Below are 21,316 nucleotides of genomic sequence, written 5' to 3'. Positions count from 1 at the left end.
TCTTCTCCCTGCAGTGGAGGTGAAGCCGGTGCTGCCGGGAGCCATGCCCAGCTCCATGGGGGGCGGGGGTGGAGGCAGCCCCAGCCCCGCGGAGCTGCGGGGTGCCCTGGCGGGCCCTGTGGACCCCTCACTGAGGGAGCAGCAGCTGCAGCAGGAGCTCCTGGCACTCAAGCAGCAGCAGCAGCTGCAGAAGCAGCTCCTGTTCGCCGAGTTCCAGAAACAGCACGACCACCTGACGCGGCAGCATGAGGTCCAGCTGCAGAAGCACCTCAAGGTGAGCGAGGGGGGCGCGGGGGGGCTGCCCAGACCTCCGACCCCCGCCCGGACCTGGCTCACCCCGTCCCTCTTTCCCCCTGCCCCCCTCCCTGTGCCTCTGCAGCAGCAGCAGGAGATGCTGGCGGCCAAGAGGCAGCAGGAGCTGGAGCAGCAGCGGCAGCGGGAGCAGCAGCGGCAGGAAGAGCTGGAGAAGCAGCGGCTGGAGCAGCAGCTGCTCATCCTGCGGAACAAGGAGAAGAGCAAAGAGAGTAAGGCCCGGGGCCTCCCGCTCCTGCCGCCCCCCCACCCCCCGCCCCCAAGCTGTGGGCTCCTGGCCCTGAGCACCCGGGTCAGCGGCGCCCTGTCCTGCAGGTGCCATCGCCAGCACTGAGGTGAAGCTGAGGCTCCAGGAATTCCTCTTGTCGAAGTCAAAGGAGCCCACGCCAGGCGGCCTCAACCATTCCCTCCCACAGCATCCCAAATGCTGGTAATGGCCCTGGGCGGGCATGGGTCACAGAGGTGCGTCCCCCCCCCCCCCCCACCCCATCAGGGGCTGCCTGGTTGCAGGATGGCAGGGGGCTCCTGGCCGGAAGCCAGATACAGGCCCTGCGATCTCTCTCGGGAGACGAGATTGCCACCCCTGGCTTCCCTCTTTGTTCCCCTCCCCAGATCCACTTCCTGTCCCTTCATGCAGTGGGTATTTCCTAAATGCGACTGCCACTAGGTGGCAGGCCCAGCTGGCTGGGTAATAACCTAGGTCTGTTTCCATCCCCACCCCACACCCCCCCAGGGGAGCCCACCATGCTTCTTTGGACCAGAGTTCCCCTCCCCAGAGTGGCCCCCCTGGGACGCCTCCCTCCTACAAACTGCCTTTGCTTGGGCCCTATGACAGCCGCGATGACTTCCCCCTCCGCAAAACAGGTGAGCAGTGCCCAACCTGGCCTCCCAGAGTATGGCTCCTTGGAAGTAGGGGTGGGAGTGTGAAGGGGCCAGGCTGCAGGCGTGTGCGCATCCGTGTAGCTGTATCTGAGCCCTGCCTACCTTCTCCCTAGCCTCTGAACCCAACTTGAAAGTGCGTTCGAGGCTAAAGCAGAAGGTGGCTGAGCGGAGAAGCAGTCCCCTCCTGCGTCGCAAGGATGGGACAGTCATTAGCACCTTTAAGAAGAGAGCCGTTGAGATCACTGGTGCTGGGCCTGGAGGTAAGGGCTCCTCTTTTGTTCCTGTTCTGAGGTCCTGGGAGTGGGGGGTGGCTCTGAGCAAGCCCAGGTGACAGCCAGTTCTCCCATAGTGTCGTCCGTGTGTAACAGCGCACCAGGCTCCGGCCCCAGCTCTCCCAACAGCTCCCACAGCACCATTGCTGAGAATGGCTTTACTGGCTCAGTCCCCAACATCCCCACTGAGGTACAGGCCTGCTGAGGGCTGGGCGGGCGGGCCAGAGCTGCTCTGTTTCCCTTGGAAGAAGGAAGGCAGCTCCTTCCTGTCTGTCTTGCTGAGAGTACCCGGCAGGGACCTCTCCGCCCATGTGGACAGGCTAGAGGGACCTGTTGCCTCTAAGTGGGATTTGTCCCATGGGCCTCTGAAGGACTATGATCTCTCAGTACTGCCCAGGTGGGGCTTGGTGTGGGGAGCGGGGAGCGAGGCACCATTCAGAGCCCTCGGCCCCAGGTGGCCCCCCCTTTGCCTGCTCTCATGCCTGTCTCTCCCGACTGCTCCCTAGATGCTCCCCCAGCACCGGGCCCTCCCTCTGGACAGCTCCCCCAACCAGTTCAGCCTCTACACGTCTCCCTCTCTGCCCAACATCTCCCTAGGGCTGCAGGCCACAGTCACTGTCACCAACTCGCACCTCACGGTAAGTATGAGGCACACGCCCCATCCTCCCTCCGGTGTCTAGGTTTGTGGTCCTGGGTGCCCCCAGCTGGGGTTTTTGTCCTCACAAGGCCCCGAAGGAGATCAGATGGCCTTCCTCAGAGTTGGGGGGTGGGAGGTGGGTGGGGGAGGGATGCCGATCCAAAGTTGGCGGGACTGGGGATGGTATGTGCCTCTCCTTCATTTCCGTCTCTCTTTCCCTCCCCCAGGCCTCCCCGAAGCTGTCAACGCAGCAGGAGGCCGAGAGGCAGGCCCTCCAGTCCCTGCGGCAGGGTGGCGCGCTGACGGGCAAGTTCATGAGCACATCCTCCATCCCCGGCTGCCTGCTGGGCGTGGCGCTGGAGGGTGACACCAGCCCCCACGGGCATGCCTCCCTGCTGCAGCACGTGCTGCTGCTGGAGCAGGCTCGGCAGCAAAGCACCCTCATCGCTGGTGAGTGGGGGCGGCAGCTGTGCGAGGGAGTGGGTGTCAGGCTCCTCCTCCGAGGGTGCGAGGCAACCACCAGGGAGTAGCCGGGGACACTCTTCAGCTCTACCACAGCTCCCCTCCGTGGCATCGTTGATTTCTTCTGTATCGCGTTGCTCGGACATTATCGAGCACCTCCAGCCCGCCAGGTGCTGTTCTCGACGACATTGATTGCTGCGATGTGCTCAGGTTCCAGAGCAGTGCCGTCCAGTAGAAATACAACACAAGCCACATGTGCAACTTAAAGTTTTCTAGAACCGCGTTAAAAATATATATAAAAAGAGGGGCGCCTGGCTGGCTCGATCAGCAGAGCATGTGACTCTTAATCTCGGGATTGTAAGTTTGAGTCCCGTGTTGGGTGTAGAGCTTACTTAAAATCTTTTTTTTTTTTTTTAATTTTTTTTTTTTCAACGTTTATTTATTTTTTTGGGGGACAGAGAGAGACAGAGCATGAACGGGGGAGGGGCAGAGAGAGAGGGAGACACAGAATCGGAAACAGGCTCCAGGCTCTGAGCCATCAGCCCAGAGCCTGACGCGGGGCTCGAACTCACGGACTGCGAGATCGTGACCTGGCTGAAGTTGGACGCTTAACCGACTGCGCCACCCAGGCGCCCCTTAAAATCTTTTTTTAATTTGAATTAAATTTCATTTCATTTCATTGTTTTAAAGTTTATTTTGAGAGAGAGAGGGAGAGAGCACACACACATGCACAGGTGTGCACGTGAGCTCGTGAGCAAGGGAGGGAGAAGGAGAGAGAGGGGGAGAGAGAATCCCAAGCAGGCTTCATGTTGTCAGTGCAGAGCCCAGTGAAGGGCTTGATCTCCCGAACCGTGAAATCGTGACCTGAGCCGAAATCAGGAGTTGGACACTTAACCAACTGAGCCATCCAGGTGCCCCATAATCTTTTTATTTTTATTTTTCATTTTTTTTTTTTAATTTTAGAGAGCACACAAGTGGGGCAGAGGGAGAGAGAGAGAGAGAGAGAGAGAGAGAGAGAGAGAATCTTTAAGCAGGCTTCATGCTTAGTGTAGAGCCTGACATGGGGCTTGATCCCATGACCCTGGGATCATGACCTGAGCTGAAATCAAGTTAGACCCTCAACCGACTGAGCCACCCAGGCACCACAAAAATAAAAGCTTTAAAAAAATTGTGAAAGGAAACAGGTGAAATTAACTTTAATATATATACGTACACATACATATTTTTAAAATTTTATTTATTTAGTTATTCTGCACATCCAGCGAAGGGCTTGAACTCACAACCCTGAGATCAAGAGTCTCACGCTCCTCCGACTGAACCAGCTGGGTGCCCCAACTTTGATATCTGTTTAATTCGCTAGGTCTGGAATATTATCATGTCAACATATAATCAATATAAAGGGTTACCGATGAGACCATTTACTTTGTGCTTCATACTGTCTTGGAAATCCAGTGTGTATTTCATGTTTAGAGCACATCTCAACTCAGGCCACATTTTAAGTGCTCAGGAGTCACATGTGGCTGCAACTGTGGGATTGGATGGCACAGCTTTGGGCAGTCAGACCATAAGCAGCCGGTGGCATCAGAAGAGGTTCTGCTTAAAAGACAAGTGATCCTGGCCCCCAGACTTCCCCACCTGATGGGATCCTTGTCTATGATCAGGGGGGTCTCGTTGCCTTTGGGGAAAGCTAGTCCTTGTTCAGCCATACTGAGGGCCTAAGACGATATGTGTAGTCATAAGGGAATCAAAGAGAGAGAGTGGTGAATCCAGGAGGGCTTGCAGGAGGCAGTAGCTCTGAGCTACAAAACTGTTGCATTGTGGGGAGGAGGAAGAAGGGGGCTCAGGTTTGGGGGCAGGGTGCCCCAGGCCCCTCCAAGGTTTCTCCTGATCATGTCGGTGGTGGTGTTGCAGGAGGGGGAGAGCCTCGGGGTAGAGGGGGGCAGCCCGGAGCCCCGACAGTGATGGTTACTCGCCTTTCCCCACTGCACAGTGCCACTCCACGGGCAGTCCCCGCTGGTGACAGGTGAACGTGTGGCCACCAGCATGCGGACAGTGGGCAAGCTCCCGCGGCACCGGCCCTTGAGCCGCACTCAGTCCTCCCCGCTACCCCAGAGCCCCCAGGCCCTGCAGCAGCTGGTCATGCAGCAGCAGCACCAGCAGTTCCTGGAGAAACAGAAGCAACAGCAGCTGCAGCTGGGCAAGGTGAGCTGGGGGAGGCGAATGGCCAGGGCTGTGCTGGGGGCAGGACACCGGACGGCACCGGGCTGGCAGGCAGGGAGCGGGGGCTGACGCCCGGGGCCACTCCCCACGCCGTATCTGCTCCGAGTTGCCACCTTGCCTCACGCGGAAGCTCTGTACGGGCAGGGCGGCCACCAGGGAGAGGCAAGGGGAGGACGGACCCTCCTGGGCCACGGGCCGCACGGTTGCTCCCCCTCCCAGCCGGCGTGTCCCTTTGCTCTGCTCCCAGATCCTCACCAAGACTGGGGAGCTGCCACGGCAGCCCACCACCCACCCCGAGGAGACAGAGGAGGAGCTGACTGAGCAGCAGGAGACCTTGCTTGGGGAGGGGGCCCTGACCATCCCCCGGGAAGGCTCCACGGAGAGTGAGAGTACGCAGGAAGACCTGGAGGAGGAGGAAGAGGAGGAGGAGGAGGAGGAGGAAGAGGAGGAGGAGGACTGCATCCAGGTCAAGGACGAGGAGGGCGAGAGCGGCACCGAGGAGGGGCCCGACTCGGAGGAGTCCAGTGCTGGTTACAAGAAGGTGCTCCCTCCACCCCGGCCCTTGATCGCCACCCCTCTGTCCCCTGCAGCCCCTTCCCATCTTTGCCTTTCCCTCTCCCTGGTCTGCGCTTCCCAGGCTTTCTGAAGAGAGCCAAAGCAGAGTGGGAAAGAGACAAGGGGCTATGGAAGGGGGCGCTGCTTGTGTTGGTCTCAGAGCCATCTGTGCCCCAGTCTGCCAGCCCCTCCCTGTGTCTGTGTCTGCCCTTGCCACAGGCTGCTTGTGTGTGTGTGTGTGTGTGTGTGTGTATGTGTGTGTGCGCGTGTGCGCGCGCGCACACATGGCCTGTGTATCTGCGTTTCTGCTTGCGTAGGGCCGGTTGCGCATTGGTCTCTGCGAGCATGCGCGTGTGTACACACACACCCCCGCTGTTACTACAGTCCCCCTGCACCTAGAACGCACTCCATTCATTGCGGACACAGCCGAGCCCTCCGGGCCTGACTCATCCTGCCCCCTCCCACGCCCCCGTCCCTCCCAGCCTCTTACCTCAATGCTACTCTGGCGTGACTCATCCCTTCCCCCCACCCCCCTATCTCCTGGGAGGTGGAGATGGTGAAGGCTGGAGTGCCTCCTGTCCCTGGTGGGAGGAGATGGGGGAAGGGGGAGGTTTGGAAGAGAAGGACTGGAACAGGGGCCCCTTTGGGGGGCCCGGGACATTTGCCCTCACTTGCGTCTCATGCTCCCTCCCACTCTCCTCCTGCCCAGGTGTTCTCAGATGCCCAGCAGCTGCAGCCCCTTCAGGTGTATCAGGCACCCCTCAGCCTGGCCACTGTGCCCCACCAGGCCCTGGGCCGCACCCAGTCCTCACCTGCTGCCCCTGGGGGCATGAAGAGCCCCCCAGACCAGCCCACCAAGCACCTCTTCACCACAGGTGAGCCCCACCCCCACCAGCTGTCCTTCCACTGTGTGCCAGGGTGCCTGTGCATCGTGTCTAGCCTCGTGCGACCCGCTGAGAGACCACCTGTTTTTCGCACCATGGCCGCATAAGCCCTTGGGACCCTGGGTGAAGAGAGCTCACTGTCTCAGTTGGTCCCTGCCCTTCTAGCTTCCTGTCCTCTTCCCTGTGGGGTCAAAAGTGAGGCCTCAGTCCATTCCAGAAAGCTTTCCCACATGAAGCTGCCCTATGCTGGGCTCTGAGGGGGCACAGTTGCCTGGGGATGGTCCTGCCTCACCAGTGGGGTGGGGGGGGCTGGGGGAACAGCACACGGGCTGTGACAGAAGGGGGAAAGGTGGATGTGCCCTGAAGGGAGTAGAGTGTTGAGAGCATGATGTGCAGAAATGAAAACCAGTGGCGGGGGTTGGGGGTCGCCTGGGTGGCTCAGTCAGTTAAGCGTCTGACTCTTGATTTCAGCTCAGGTCTATGATCTCACCTGAGATCCAGCCCCGCATCAGACTGTGCGCTGACCGCGCAGAGCCTGCTTGGGATTCTCTCCCTCTGTCTCTCTTCTCTCCAAATAAATACATAAACATTCAGGGGCAGGCTGGTTGAGGCTTGAGGAGCAGAGGGGACTTTTGACGGGCGGTAATGGGAGAAAGGAACCTCGGGAGGAGAGGAGAGGGGCCGGTGTGTGGGAAGGCGGCTGGGGTGGGGCCGGGGTGGCCGTGGGGAGGTAGTGGGGCCAGGGCTGACTGGGGAGAGCTTGGTGAGCTCTGCCGGGGATGGCAGTGGCTAGGCTGCCGTGACCCAGAGCGGTGCTGGCTGACGGGTATGTCTCCGGTCCAGGTGTGGTCTACGACACGTTCATGCTGAAGCATCAGTGCATGTGCGGGAACACACACGTGCACCCTGAGCATGCTGGCCGGATCCAGAGCATCTGGTCTCGGCTGCAGGAGACAGGCCTGCTTAGCAAGTGTGAGGTGAGGGAGCCTCTCCTTCTTCCAGCTCCCTGCCCCCCCCCCGCCGCCGCCCAAACCCAGCCAAGGCCTTTGTGTCTCTGTGTCCATGAGGCCTCTCTCTGTGTCTTCCTCATTTTTCTTTCAACCCCTGACCTCAGGGTCAGTCCCTTCAGCCACCTCTCGGTTCCATCCCTCATAGCGCATTTTGCCGAGTGGGGGCGGTCCCGGACTGGGGTACGTGGGGGGCCAGGGCATACAGTAAAACCTGGGATTGTGAGGAACTTGTTCTGCGAGTGTTCCACAAGACGCCTCTAATCAATTTGAACTTGATAAACAAGCGACGTCTTGCAATACGAGTGGTACGGGACGCCGAACGTCACACGATCACCACTGAGCCAATGGTTCTTGAAATTCGCTTTGATATACAAGTGCTTTGGATTATAAGCATGTTTCCGGAACAAAGTATGTTCCCAAAGCAAGGTCTTACTGTACTCTCTCAAAATCCTTTGGATCTCTTAAGGCCAGAAAGCAGCTTCATGTGTCCCGGGCGGTAGGACAGAGAGAGGGTCTGGGCATCAGGGAGAGCTGGGCCTTCAGTGCATCCCCTCACTGGCCTCTTCTGCGCTCCCCGTACAGCGGATCCGGGGTCGCAAAGCCACACTGGACGAGATCCAGACGGTGCACTCCGAATACCACACCCTGCTCTATGGGACCAGCCCCCTCAACCGACAGAAGCTTGACAGCAAGAAGCTGCTTGGTGAGCCAGCAGGCATGGGGCAGGCTGTGTGCGCTGCCCTGGGGGATAGGGAGCTGTCAGCGTAGGCAAGTGGGTCCCAGTGGGCACAGATCATACCCTTGGCCGAGGTGGCACAGCCGCCACATTGCACACCTCCAGGGGGCGCCATTCACGTAGACCACCGTGTGGGTGGGGTGCATTGCAGGAGGGTGGAGGGTGGCAGGTCAGGCTTAGTGATGGGGGAGGGCTTTGCTCGTCTCCCTAATCGATCCATGCCCCTTTTTCCCTGCCGTCTGCCCCAGAGGTAAGGTGTTCCCGCCTGAGGACAGGGGACAGACCTCTCCCAACTGGCGTGGGGTGCAGAGGCCTGTCCTGTGCTTGGGTCTGGCCGCCTTTTTTTGGTGCTGGAGCTCACTGCCCTCTGGAGGCCCCAGCCTGTAGCCTTGGCACTTGAGGCAACTTCCAGAGTAGCTTTGTCCCTCTTCCTTGCAGGCCCCATCAGCCAGAAGATGTATGCCATGCTGCCTTGTGGGGGCATTGGGGTGAGTAGGGCACCTGCCAGTAGGGATGGATGGGCGGCACTCCCAGCTCTTGCCCCCCACCCCCCTTTCCCGCCCACCATGGCCGCTGGCCCACTGTCCAGGTGCCCACCCCCATTCTTGCCCTCCCCCTGCAGGGGGCACGCTGAAGCCTGCTCTCCTGCCCCCGCAGGTGGACAGTGACACTGTGTGGAACGAGATGCACTCCTCCAGTGCTGTGCGCATGGCAGTGGGCTGCCTGGTAGAGCTGGCTTTCAAGGTGGCAGCAGGAGAGCTCAAGGTGAGTGTGTGCCTGGGGCCTCGGCATCACGTGGCCTGGTCCTGCATCCTCAGGGGTAGAGGACGGGGGCAGCCTTGGCTTTCCCCTGAGCAAGCAGGCAACCTTAACTCTCAGGTGCCAGAGTGGGGGGGAGGTGATGGCTCCCGGGCCAGCCGGGGGGGTGAGTGGTAAAGAGGGACTGGCAAAGAGGCACTAATATCTGATGCTCTCGTGGGTCTCTTGAGATCAGAGGTGGTGTCTACTTGCCCACGTGGCCTGCGGCTGTGTTCTTAGTGTGTGGGATACATGTTTTTGACCTGTGTTCTCTTCCCTGCCTGGTTTGTGTTTCTCTCCTCTGCGTCCACCCCTTCTGTGGCCACCTTGCCTGTCTACCTGTCGTCCCCGTCCCCCTGTCTGCACCTCTTCAGAATGGATTTGCCATCATCCGGCCCCCAGGACACCACGCAGAGGAATCCACAGCCATGTGAGTGCCACACCCGCCCTGCCCTAGACCCGCTGCCCTCCTCCCTTCCCCTCTCCCTCTCAGCTGAGCTGATGTGTATCTTTTGCTCATGCAGCAAACAGTCTGCTAAAGCTGACCTCCCCCATCCTTTTCTCCCCCCACCCTCCAGGGGATTCTGCTTCTTCAACTCTGTAGCCATCACAGCCAAACTCCTACAGCAGAAGCTGAACGTGGGCAAGGTTCTCATCGTGGACTGGGTAGGCAGGGGGCTGGTAGGACCAGGGTCAGCCTTCAGGAAGGCACCCCCCCCCCAACACTGCCACCTATTCCTTAGGTGCCCACACTGCTGCTGGGCCTGATGACTTACCTTGTATCTTCCTGCTGGAGCATCAGCCCAGCCCTCCCATTACCATGGGCCTCCCTCCTTGCTAAGAGAGACTCAAAAGTGGCCTGAGCCCCAGTCCACCTTGGCCCCGACCTTGTAGCCTCAAGCAACCAAGATTTTCTACCGTGAACAGTGTAGACTGTTGGCCACCGTTGCTAGAGGTACTCTTGACTGGGGTTGGCTGTGTGCCAGGACACACGGTACTGCTCGTGGTTCGTATCGAGTGGTAGGAGTTAGGATGTGCATTTCTATAAATGGAGAGACACTGAGCTGTTGGGTGAAATAGCCGACCAAAGTCACAGAGTTTGGGATGTTGGCACTGTGCTTCGGATGAGACCTCTTGGCCCCAGCACTTCTGCTCTTGCTCCTGGGCGCCACTTCTCAAACCCCGCCTCTCACGGCAGAGGGAAAAGCACCCGCCACTCCCCATAACTGGGAAGTAGCCAGGAGCAGTGCTCATCAAAGATGAGGACTCTTTGAAGCCCAACTTTGGCTTAAAAACTCAACGTAAGTTGGGTCCTTCGGAGCGTATCTGCTTTCGGTTCCTTACTAGCCTTAAGGTTTCCCTCCACGCTGTCGAGGACAATGGTGCAGGGCGACCCGCCGTATTCGTCCCACGGCTTTGTATCTCTTCTGTACCGTGCCATGTTCTGGCCCACAGACCCTGGGTAGAGAAGTGTGGGGCGATACTGTTGCGGACAGAACACGCTGCCTTGCACCCCCAGAGTTCACCATAGGGTGGAGGTGGGGAGCAAGTGGAATTTTGACCATTGGGCCCAAGACTGGGCCTTCTTTCTGACGCTCCCACCTCTGCCGTCTAGGACATTCACCATGGCAATGGCACCCAACAAGCGTTTTACAATGACCCGTCTGTGCTCTACATCTCCCTGCATCGCTATGACAACGGGAACTTCTTTCCAGGCTCTGGGGCTCCTGAAGAGGTACAATTCCTGGGTTCAATCAAATATGGGGCCCCTTGGGGAGGTAGCAGAATGGGACCTAGCAGGGAGTCAGGGAGGCCTGTGGTGGTGCTGATATCCAGGGAGTCCGGGCTTCTAGCGGGAGGACCACGCAGGCCAACTGTCCCTCCACCAAGAGCAGCAGTGAGTGGAGTAAGGGCTGGAATCAGGGCTGAGGGCGGGGCCGATGTCTGGGATCCCCAGGCAGTGAGAATAACCCCTCCCCACCACGCTGCCAGGTTGGCGGAGGGCCAGGTGTGGGGTACAATGTGAACGTGGCATGGACGGGAGGTGTGGATCCCCCCATCGGAGATGTGGAGTACCTAACGGCCTTCAGGTGGGCACTGAGAAGGGCCAAGGGCAGGGTGGGAGCCCCCTGGGCCCTGCCATGGGAGGGGCAGAAGGCACTCAGGTTGGTGTGGGTGAGGGGTCTTGTCTCGGGGGGGGAACACAGAGTGAGGGGAGGCCTGGCCTAGCCACCTGCCAGGGTCAGCTTGGGCCCTCCCTTTGCAGGACAGTGGTGATGCCCATTGCCCACGAGTTCTCACCTGACGTGGTCCTGGTCTCTGCCGGGTTTGATGCTGTTGAGGGACACCTGTCTCCACTGGGTGGCTACTCTGTCACCGCCAGATGTGAGCTCCTGGGGGATTGAGGGAGGGCGTGGAGCAGAAATAGACTGGCGTTGCGGAGGTGGGGAGGAGGAAAGCGGAGGGGCAGGTCCAAGACGTGGAATCATCTTGGAGGGGCTTCCCACTCCCTCTGCCAACCTTGGCCTTGGGGTGGGGGGCAGGCATGTGGATGTGGGGTAGCAGAGGGTAGATCTCCTCCCAGAGCCATAGGGGTGGGACTTGTTGATCCCTATGTTTCGGTGGTGCTCCTTATGACATAATTGGAATTTCTTTTAGCCCACTCGTTCTGTTGTGTCTTTATTTATTAAGATTTTTAAAAAGTTTATTTATTTAAGCAATCTCTACACCCAATGTGGGTCTCAAACTCACGACCCTGAGATCAAGAGCCACATGCTCCACTGACTGAGCCAGTCAGGCTCCCCTGTTCTCTTTTGCCTTTAATGGAGCATTTAGTCCGTTGACATTGAATTTTATCACGGATATATATCTGGGTTTAAGTCTACTATTTTATTTTGTGCTGTTTGTTCCTCCTCTCATGTTGCTTTTTCTCTCCTTTCTTATCTTCTCTTGAAATTTTTTTTTTTTTTTCCAAACCATTTTGGTTTCCTCACTTCGCCCATCCCTAAAGGTTTTGGCCACTTAACCAGGCAGCTGATGACGCTGGCAGGGGGCCGGGTGGTGCTGGCCCTGGAGGGAGGCCACGACTTGACCGCCATCTGTGATGCCTCTGAGGCCTGTGTCTCAGCCCTGCTCAGCGTGGAGGTAAGGGATGCAGGGAGGCACTGGGGGAAGTGGACTAGTAAGCCAGGGGGTGAGGGCCCAGGGAGAGGCCAGTAAGGGAGGGCCCCTTTCCTGATTAAGCAGCACTGAGCGCCCTTGGGAAGGTTTTCTGGGTTCCAAAGACACCCGGTGGCTAGGGAGGGCTTTCTGACTCAGGGTTCCTCCTGGGTTCCTCAGGGTTCCTTTCTGCTGTTGACCCTTGTCACGGGAGATGGTTGGGGCTGAATGGGGTGCTCAGAGGGCCAGGCACCGCCACGCACTCCCCACCATAAGCCGTACGCCTTCTCTTCTTTCCCCTGCCAGCTGCAGCCCTTGGACGAGGCAGTCTTGCAACAAAAGCCCAACATCAACGCAGTGGCCACGCTAGAGAAAGTCATCGAGATCCAGAGTGCGTGGGGACAAGGCAGAGAGGCTCAGACCTCGGCTTGCCAAAGGGGCAGAAGCTTGTGGGCCTGCCAGGGCTGGGGATGTAGTATGCTTTCTGTCCTCCCTGATCCCCGTCTACCCCTCGTCCACAGGCAAACACTGGAGCTGCGTACAGAGGTTCGCTGCTGGTCTAGGCCGTTCCCTGCGGGAGGCCCAGGCAGGGGAGACGGAGGAGGCTGAGACTGTGAGCGCCATGGCCTTGCTGTCGGTGGGGGCCGAGCAGGCCCAGGCTGCTGCAGCCCGGGAGCACAGCCCCAGGTAAGGTTCCTCCTGACCTCTGCCCTCACCCAAGCCGGTGCCCCCACCTCAATGCCCCTCCCTATGCTTGTTCCCACAGGCCGGCAGAGGAGCCCATGGAACAGGAGCCTGCCCTGTGACACCCTGGCCCCCGTCCCTCTGGGCTTCATCATTGTGATTTTGTTTATTTTTTCTATTAAAAACAAAAAGTCACACATTCAACAACGTGTGCTGTGTGGGTCTCTCAGCCTCGCTCCCCCCCCTGCTCCTCTAAGCCGCCTCAGGCCTCCTGCCCAACTCCCCCCAGCAAGACCCACGTCTCCACTCTAGAAGTTTGCTCCCCCTGAAAGGTACGGGGGTACCCTTTCCAGCCTCACCTCCATGCTGTGTCCCGTACCCACTTCTCTGCATTCTGTCCTTTTCCACCCTGGAGACTGGGCCGGCTTAAAGTGGGTGTGGGGCCCAGATAGTACCTTCTAGTTTTGGAGTCTCGCTAAGTGAGGAGGGAACAGTAAGTTTGGTGCCTTGGCTTCAGCTAACTGGGGGAAATGCCTTAATTTCACCCTCCTCCCCTCTCCAACCTCAGGGGAAGATCCGGAAGGTTGCTCTATAGTCTAAGATACAGAGTGGAGGGGAGGTGGGCTCCCACCCCGCGATTCCCCACCCTTTTCCCTCTTTGTTGTCCTCACCATCTCTGCATAGACCCCTTCTCCTCCTCCTTTCTCCTGGCCTCAGCACCAGGGGAAGATTTGTGCCCTAGGATGTGGGCCTGTGGTCTGTGGGCAGGGCTGTCTGGCCTCATACTCCTCAGGACCTCTTTGCCCTTCCCAGGGGTTGGAGAGGGTCAAAGTGTGTGGGGAGGGATGGGGCTGGACTCCTGGGTTCGGAGGGACCAGGAGGAGTCTTAGAACCAGGCTTGCTCTCAGCCTTACTCTGTGGGCTTCCCTGCCCCTCTGCTGGCACAGCCTGGGGACGGGGAGGTGGTCCCTGCAAGGGCCGGGGGTGGTGGAGCCTCCAGGCTGGTGAGAGCCCCCTTGCTGTTCAGGACCAGATTTCCCCAGCTATCCAGTGGTCACTGGCCCACCTCCCTTCTGGGGCCTTTTACGTTGAAGCGTGGGGATGGTGAGAGTGGGGTTTCTAGAAGGGGGCAGGGCCAGAACCCAGGAGTCTGCCCTCACCTGTAGCTTCCCTTCCTCCTGGGCTGCCTCTCCTGGCCACTAGCCCAAGGGAGCTAAGACCAGGAGGGGCTGGGGGCCCGCAAGGCCTAGGGAATGCCGTCTAGCCTGTAGGAAACCAAAGATGGGAAGTGGCTCCTAGGGGGCTGCGTCTTCCTCGGTCCTCCTGTCAACACCACATACACTTCTTTTCTGCCCCATCCCGAGGGCCCCCCCCCCCCGCCCCGTCTGTTTACATATTATCCTAACGGGGGCCTGAGTAGGGTTGAGGGAGCCAGGGGAGGGGCAGGAGCCCCACCACCACTGGTTCGTTGCGTGCTTGTGTCCTGTGTGTTGTTAGTGTATTCTAGATCCTCCTGGGGGATGTGGATGGGGCTAGGCCCAGTGTACCAGGCCTCTCCCTGCCGAGCCCCAGCTCCAGGCCCTTCTCTCTCTCCCATGGCTGGTCTGGTTCTCATGTAAACCCACTCCTTGCTTTGTCTCCCTGGATATGGATTTCAGTTAAGTATTTTGTAATCTGTTAAACTGTGTGTCCTTATGTAAATAAACTTGTTTCTGACAGTGCCTTCTGGGGCTGATGTCTCTCTTCTCTGGGCTTCCAAATGGAGGAGAGGTTCCCATTCCCCACCCTGGCCAAAAAAACGGCTCTTCTTTTCTCCAGCCCCTGCACTGGCCAATTTAGGAAACAGGAGGCTGGGGTGGGAGGGAGTGGAGTCTCTGTCCTGTAGATTAAAGACAAGGTGTCACTGAATGTAGCCATAGCATCTCATGGGACCTCTCTTGTGGCCTAGCCGATGATGCTGGGCCCCGGCTGAGGGTCTCTGGAAACAAGCGTTGTGGGGGGAGGGGGAGTGTACAACAGGTGGCCTGGCAAGGGTCTCACTTGCACACACACAGGCAAGTTCAACGGAAATGTGCGCACAGGCAAAAAAGAAATCCAGATGTATTCAAGGGCTTTTATTGGGGCCTCTGTGAACCCCTCACAGTGTTACAGGACCCCACTGGTCTTGATGTTGCCTTTGCTCTCCGGGGACTCAGGGGAAGGCAAAAGGACCAGCATTTTTGGGAGAAAGAAGGCCCTTTGGGGTGAAGACCAGATGCTGGAGAAGTGGGAGACTGAGGATGACCAGGGCCTGTGGGAGCTGGAAGGGGATGGGGGCTGCCTCCTGGAGTGGGGAGGGAGGTCACAGATCACGGAGTGTTGGCTTTGGGGGGGGCGGGGCAAGTGGCAATAGGAGGCACTTGAAGTCAGGAAGAGCGGATGGGTGGTATTTCCTGGGCACTGAACGTGTGCACCACCCAGGGCACAAGGGCCAGGACGAGGCATGGCCAGAGGGTGTACTTGAGGAAATTGAAGATATAGAAAAGGCTGATCTGAGGTGGGTAGCCCAGCCAGTCCAGGGGGCCCAGCAGCCCCACGGCCAGCACAAGACAGACTATCTTCTGGCCATGTCCCAGGTATGCTCGCCGTACCTGGGCATAGCAGGGAGAGTGCAGGGCAATGCCCAGACCCAGGGCGGCCCCTGAGTCACGGCTCAGGGAGGCAAAGGGCCGGCTATCCAAGTGCACCCACTCAGGCCGCTCACACCACTTGGAGGCCAGACTGATGGACCTGTGGGGAGGAGGGGGTCTTTGCAGGAGAGACCTCCCCCCTCTGGAACCTAGAGGGCCAGTGGCTCTCAGCCCCTTTGGAGTCTACCCCCATGTTGTGCTGTGACCCCAGGAGAGTCTGTGTGAACAGGTCACATGTTCCTTTTTGGCTACAACAAACCAGGGACCCACCGGGCTGGGTACGGGTGAGGCAGAACGGGCTCCGGCCTGCCCAAACTTCAAAGCAGGACTTACCAAGAAAGATCCAGGCCCAGTGTAAAAAGGGTCCAATAGATGAGGCTGGCACCCAGCAAGAGGGCCAGTGAGGTCAATCCATAGAAGCTTAGCTCCCGCTCCATGGGTACCCGGGGGGCCATCAGCCAGCCCAGCGCAGCACCTAGGGAAGTAAGGTGACAGCAGCTTCAGGGAGTTTGGGGGATATGAGCCCCCTGAGCTGAAGGGCAGCTTGGCAGAATAGACAGGTATAAAAGGGCCTTGGGGTCAGCTATACGATGGGAGGATCCTATACGGGTCCTCCCACTGCCAGTGGCACCCCGTAGGCCCACCATGTTGCCCCAGTTGCTCACCAGTTATTAGGCCAGCCAGCACCTGGTGGGGGAAATGTGCTAAGAGGAAGACCCGGGACAGGCCGACCGCCAGTAGGAAGGTGCAGTAAGCCAGACTAGGTATCACCCTCACCCAGCGGCTACAAAGAAGAAAAGCAAATGGTTCAGGGGGTGTCCACACACAGCTTGGCTTCCCTCAGCACCCAAGCACTTCATGGTTTGACCAAATGCCCCCAGGGTCCCCAGAACTCCAGCTCCCAGGCTGCCCTGCCGCTGCGGTTTTTGGGTCCAGGGCACTGTCACCCCTGTCCTCATTGGTAGGCAATGCCAACGTGTACCTGTGGGCCCGGGTGGCCACCTGGGAAGAGATGGCCGTCATTATGGGCCAGAGCGCTGCTCCTGTGATCATGCAATGTCCAGAAGGGCTGCCTGCCGGAGGATCCAGAAGATCGAGGTGAGAGGATGAGAGTGGAACCCAGGAGCCCCTGGCAATAGCTGAACCCCGTTGCCCACCCCCTGCATTGGTCCGTGGCTCGCTCTGCCCTGAAGCCTTCTTCACCCCTGCCTGAGGCCACTGCTCTCGGGCTTCTGCTTTGTCTCTCGGATCTACTCGAAACAAGGTGGGCAGCTGGCACTCTAGCATGGGTGCCCTCCTCTGGAATTCAAATCATTCTTCCTGGGGTTTCTTAGTTCTCTGGGTCAGTAACTGAGAGGCTGGGCCTCTGGTTAGGCCACCCTGGCTGAAAAGTACTCTGAAACACTCACTGAACCCTAACCGCACCGGGACAGGGAGATTTGGGGCTTCCCACCTGGACCAGTTTCACAAGAAGCAGGGAACTGGTGGACCTGGGCTGGGGCCTGGCTGTAGTAGCCAGACTCATGGACCCACCAAAAGGGCCTGTCTCCAAACAGAAGCCTAGAAGAGAACAGACAGAAGATGACATTATATGTGCACGCAGCCAGGGGAACAGGCGGGAGCAGAAGGATCCCCGGGAGTACTCTGGAGGTCCTGCAGGGTGGAGTCGGAAAGGGAGTCCAAGTCTGTGCATTACCTTGCCATGAGTTTTCACCTTGGAACAGAAGAACACATGCTATTTTTAAAGAAGTGATAAGGAGGAAAGAGATCGTGTGTGTGTGTGTGTGTGTGTGTGTGTGTGTGTGTGTGTGTGTATGCACATGCACGCTCTGAAATGCTCTGAAATGCTCACTAGTCCCGCTCTTACTCCTCCCACTACAGGGCCAGCTCTGCTCTTCCCATTCCTAGAGAGCCCAGGACTTGACTCTTTCTGTTGCTCCCAGACTCCCCACTGACCCTCCTGAATCTTCCTCTCTCCAGTTCCCAAACTCCAGTCTGAATTACCTACACGTGAACTCCTTGGGTGAGACTCTCTTGTTTGAGAACGGGAGTGGGAAATGGACAGAGGAGGCCGAGAAAGAATAAAGAGGACAAAAAGCTCAAAGTCCCCTGGCTGGTGACTTCACTGGACCCTGGGAAACCACATCCTGAAGAGGCGAGGCTGCTGTGGCCAGAAAGAGGAAAGGCAGGAGAGCAGAAAGATGCTGCTGGGGAGGGAGACAAAAGGCACCTGCCTCTCCTCACCACTAGGTTCGCACGCCAGGTGCTCAAAACACACTTAGGAAATGAATAGGAGCTTTGTCACTTGTGGGGGGGGGGGGTGGGCATTGAGAATGTCTACCCAAGGGAGTGGTCTGTCCTGTCGGGAACAGTAGAGGGGGAGGCTTATACGGACTCTGAGCGGGGAGAGAGCGCAAAGCAAAGGGCAATTAGGCAAGAAGGAAATGAGTAGACAGCTGTTTTTCCATTTTCAGGAGAAATGAAGCCTTTGCAGGGAAGAGTGGGAGGGGAGGTAATTCCTATTTTGTTTCTCAGCAAAGTCATTCCAGCCCATTCAAGTATCTCCTATGAACTCCCTTCCCTCCCCCAGGCAGCAGAGGTTGAGGTGAGGGGAGGCACAGCTCCCCACTGCACCCAAGAGAGACCTGGTGGCACAAAGAGATAAGGCCTGGGGGCCCCACCCACTTGCCTGGGATTCCTGGCTTCTAAGTCTGTGTGAAGTCTACCAGTGAATGAAGGAGAGAAGGAAGAAAAGTGCTCCCTGGAAGGCAGTGCTTTTCAAGTCTTACTATGCACTGCAATCACCTGAGGTCCCTGTTAAAATGCAGATTCTGACTCAGAAGCTCTGGCCCGGGGCCTGAGATCTTGCATTTCTAGCAAGTTTTCAAAGTACTTCCTATGCTGCTGGTCATGGTCTGGGGAAACATACCTTAAATTTTGAGCCCTCTGCCCTTAGCTGCTAGTGTAAAGCCTGGCACAAAGCATGCTTCTTAACAACTATGTCAAATGAATGAATAGATGAATGAAAGAGTGAGCTGACAAGCAGGACCTTTTGCTACTTAAGTCACCACAGATGCTTCTTAAAATACAGATTCCCAACCCCTTCCCTTAAATTTCTAAGTCAGTATGTCTGCAGTGGGATGAGGTATTTGCATTTTAAATATTGCATTGCACCCCTTAGGTGATTTCTCCCATCAGGCCTGTTTGAGAAACACTGGTCTCATGAGTAAGATGGGGACTCTTAGGTCTGAGTCCAAAATGCATGAAGATGCTCAAAGGAAAAAGTCAGGGACCCGGGGGTAGGGGTGAAGAGATCTTAAGGCCATGGGTTCAGTGGGGCGGGGTGGTGGGGGAGGTCCGAGCCTTTGAGGCACCTGCTGAGGGAGATCAGGGCTTGCCCAGGACTCAGGGCCTTTGGGGGTGGGGGACCAGGACGCCGAGGGCTTCGGTGTCTCACCACTTGAAGACGAGGTTGAGCCACTCAGTGATGAGGCTGATCCAGAGCACTGCGATGCCCACGCGGCGGGAGGCGTAGTAGGCCGCGGGGAAGTAGAACAGAAAGAGGCTCTTGGGATCGCCCAGAAAGGTGACCCAGAGCCACACGTTTTCCAGCCAAGGCAGCTGGTTCTGCAGCGCCTCGGCCATTGCGATGCCCGCGCCCAGCGTGGACTCCATGGCGACCGAGGGACCGGCCGGGCGGGGGTTTGCTCTATGGTGGAAGCCGAGGAGTGTCGGAGACGCGTCGGAGACGCCTCGGAGACGAGGACGCTGCTCTCCCCGCTGCCGTCCAAAAGCCCACCTTTCGGAGCCCTAGGCCCCGCCCCCTGCCAGCGACCGGCACAAGCCCCGCCCCTCCCCCGTCCCCCCCCTCCCCCGGTAGTCCCTGACTCGCGCGAGCCCGGCCTCTAGCCGGTACCGTTTCCTCTAGTGTTCCACCCGGGTCTTCCTTTCTACTGGGCAGCGCAGGGGACAAATCTTTGCGAAGGCGTTTCCGCAAAGCCCCACGTGGCTGCTGTTGCCGGCACGTGGGCATTGGGCGCAGAGTCGGCTCCCGCTGCTGTTCCGGGTCAAGGGAAGGACTAACCTGCGGGTGGGCGACGTGCCCAGGGTTCTTGCTTTGCTGCTGCGAAGATGGATGTGTAATCTCCAAGGTCAGGATTCCTTCCAGACCAGACCTCTTTTCTCCAGTATCGCTGCCCTCCAAAGATATTCTGAGATTTCTTGGAGAGAGCGCTACGGAGACTCCTCCGAGGAGCCAGGCATCTCCGGTCGGCGCTGAAGCGGGGCTCTACATTTTCAGACACCGCTAATCGGCCCTTGCCTTTCTCCCCCAGCCCAAGAATCTCCCGCCCGAATTCGTCCGCTATTGATTTGGAAGCTGACAGATAAGCCTCTTGATTCTGAGGCGTCTAACCTAAACGCTTGCGAATTCTTACACATAGCAAGCAGTCTCACTTCCACTTCTAAGCTTGCCTTACCTCCCTCCTTGCCTTCCAAAACCCCGCTGGGCAGGTAAACTATGAGGTAGTAGCTGGGTTGGTATGGGAAGAGGAAGGGCACACACCCACGGCAAAATCTGGAATAATCCTCTCTAGGAACACACACGAAATAGAATCCTCACCTATTCTAGGTGAGGTCCTGCCTAGAGGCAGAGTTGGGGTGGGAGGAGACTGTTGAGTGGCTCCCCAGTTCCTTCCCACCTCAAGCAACTTTGTTCTTGGAGAGTTTTCTGCTGGCTGAACGAAAATGAGAATGTAAATATGGTTCTTCTTGGGGAGAAATTAATTTCACTAATTGAAGAGGTGTGGGGAACGGAAGCTGGATATAAACGTCACTTCACTCCCTTGCTGTTTTTCATTTGCCCCAAGGAGAAAGCCTACATTTTCTAGGTCTTTGAAAGTTTGCTCAGGTTCTAGCCAGACGACCTTTACCAGCCTACCCCCACAACTCCATTTCATAATATTTCTGAGCTACTTTATGTTCCTTGAAATCCACAGGCTCTGTCTCCTTTTAGAGATCTTGCCTGTCCTTCAGGTCTCAGATTTTTTCACTTTCTCCAAGAAGCTTTTCCTAACAGTACCTGGCAGTCATATATATGAAAACTATAATCACAATGCCATGTAAAAAGTGGAGTGGCAGTTACATATGACTTGTGGGGGTCAGAGTTGAAAGTTCTCTGAAATACCACAACTAAGAGGCATCAGTGTATTTATTTCTATTAAATGATTGGACTAATATATGCCCAACATCAGGAAGTTGATGTCTTTTGAAGGACAAGGAAACACTTTTGAACTGTGTTCAAGTAGTGCCAGGGCTGGTCTTTGCCTCCACCTAGAGAAAGTTCAACCTATTGTTACTCATACATGAGGCTCCAGAATTTCTATGGGGGTGGTGGGGTGGGATGTGGGCAGGTAGGTGGGTTAGGGATGGAAACTGGTGATGACAGGGCTGGAAAATACACCTTATGTGTTAAAACTGTCATAGATCAGAATGGACACTAGTAGGGGGAGGGGCAAAACTCCTGCCCCAAGGCCATCTTTGTAATTCCTGCCCTTTGCCTGGCTTTCTAGAGAGGGCAAGAAGGGAGATGGGGAAGCATCTTGAGTTCCAAGGGTGATGGGTGATCATGGAGGATCATTTATTAAAGACCTACTACATGCCATTCATTTGTACACATTATCTCACTTAACCTAACGACTCTAGAAGGTATTATCTAATACAGTAGAGCATCAAATAGAACTATCTTGGGGAACGGGTAGACCGAATTCTTTTTGGTTGTGCGACCCTGGCCAAGTTTAGTCTAAGACTTCAGTTTCTTCATCTGTAAGGAAGATGTTGATTCCTACCTCAAAAGATCGTTGGATCATCAGTAAGTGATAATACAGAAGAAATAAAGATACAGGGTCAGGTTTAGTAATTTTCTCAAGGTCATAGAATTTAATAAGTGGCAGACCTGGGATCCCAATCCCAGTTTAGCTAATCCTATAGCCAGTGTTCTTTCCACTGCCACTTTGTAACTGGGTATAATCATTCTGA

General features: G+C 57.1%; 2 protein-coding genes across 6 annotated transcripts in view; one reads left to right on the top strand and one right to left on the bottom strand.

The window, feature by feature from the left end:
- Positions 1-14,332, top strand: part of HDAC5 (histone deacetylase 5) — a 38,862-nt gene extending 24,530 nt beyond the window's left edge. For all 4 annotated transcript variants that reach the window (XM_023244463.2, XM_023244461.2, XM_023244460.2 and 1 more), the window contains 24 exons: positions 15-274; positions 380-524; positions 628-742; positions 1,046-1,176; positions 1,308-1,454; positions 1,544-1,656; positions 1,973-2,104; positions 2,331-2,553; positions 4,556-4,767; positions 5,033-5,326; positions 6,050-6,215; positions 7,068-7,201; positions 7,817-7,937; positions 8,409-8,458; positions 8,628-8,735; positions 9,143-9,198; positions 9,347-9,434; positions 10,384-10,503; positions 10,761-10,858; positions 11,035-11,153; positions 11,779-11,912; positions 12,234-12,318; positions 12,449-12,614; positions 12,694-14,332. In XM_023244463.2, coding sequence (XP_023100231.1) covers positions 15-274; positions 380-524; positions 628-742; positions 1,046-1,176; positions 1,308-1,454; positions 1,544-1,656; positions 1,973-2,104; positions 2,331-2,553; positions 4,556-4,767; positions 5,033-5,326; positions 6,050-6,215; positions 7,068-7,201; positions 7,817-7,937; positions 8,409-8,458; positions 8,628-8,735; positions 9,143-9,198; positions 9,347-9,434; positions 10,384-10,503; positions 10,761-10,858; positions 11,035-11,153; positions 11,779-11,912; positions 12,234-12,318; positions 12,449-12,614; positions 12,694-12,733 — 3,257 coding nt within the window. In that variant the 3' untranslated portion in view covers positions 12,734-14,332. The remainder of the gene's footprint in view (positions 1-14; positions 275-379; positions 525-627; positions 743-1,045; positions 1,177-1,307; positions 1,455-1,543; positions 1,657-1,972; positions 2,105-2,330; positions 2,554-4,555; positions 4,768-5,032; positions 5,327-6,049; positions 6,216-7,067; positions 7,202-7,816; positions 7,938-8,408; positions 8,459-8,627; positions 8,736-9,142; positions 9,199-9,346; positions 9,435-10,383; positions 10,504-10,760; positions 10,859-11,034; positions 11,154-11,778; positions 11,913-12,233; positions 12,319-12,448; positions 12,615-12,693) is intronic.
- Positions 14,333-14,710: 378 nt separating this feature from the next.
- G6PC3 (glucose-6-phosphatase catalytic subunit 3) lies at positions 14,711-19,132 on the bottom strand. 2 transcript variants are annotated; one of them, XM_003996974.6, is made up of 6 exons: positions 18,738-19,127; positions 16,734-16,840; positions 16,263-16,353; positions 15,946-16,064; positions 15,614-15,755; positions 14,711-15,380 (listed from the first exon to the last, which is right to left on the bottom strand). In XM_003996974.6, the coding sequence occupies exons 1-6, from the start codon at positions 18,953-18,955 to the stop codon at positions 15,017-15,019; spliced, it is 1,041 nt and encodes a 346-aa protein (XP_003997023.1). In that variant the 5' UTR covers positions 18,956-19,127; the 3' UTR covers positions 14,711-15,016. The 2 variants fall into 2 exon arrangements, with proteins under 2 accessions (XP_003997023.1, XP_019673528.1); XM_019817969.3 differs by lacking the exon at positions 15,946-16,064 and having other exon boundaries at positions 15,208-15,380; positions 18,738-19,132.
- Between the last annotated feature and the right edge of the window lie 2,184 nt (positions 19,133-21,316).

Source organism: Felis catus, chromosome E1, assembly GCF_018350175.1.
Source record: "Felis catus isolate Fca126 chromosome E1, F.catus_Fca126_mat1.0, whole genome shotgun sequence".
NCBI lineage: Eukaryota > Metazoa > Chordata > Mammalia > Carnivora > Felidae > Felis > Felis catus.
The sequence above is the reverse complement of the archived record's forward strand: the minus strand, read 5'-3'. Positions and strand labels throughout refer to the sequence as shown.

What these genes read in the sequence shown, in the direction of transcription:
- G6PC3 (XM_003996974.6), bottom strand. Translation starts at nt 18,955, where the DNA reads ATGGAGTCCACGCTGGGCGCGGGCATCGCAATGGCCGAGGCGCTGCAG. An exon ending in TTCTTGTGAAACTGGTCCAG is followed by an intron (nt 16,354 to 16,733) that starts GTGGGAAGCCCC and finishes ATCCTCCGGCAG; the next exon opens with GCAGCCCTTCTGGACATTGC. An exon ending in GCTGGCTGGCCTAATAACTG is followed by an intron (nt 15,756 to 15,945) that starts GTGAGCAACTGG and finishes TTACTTCCCTAG; the next exon opens with GTGCTGCGCTGGGCTGGCTG.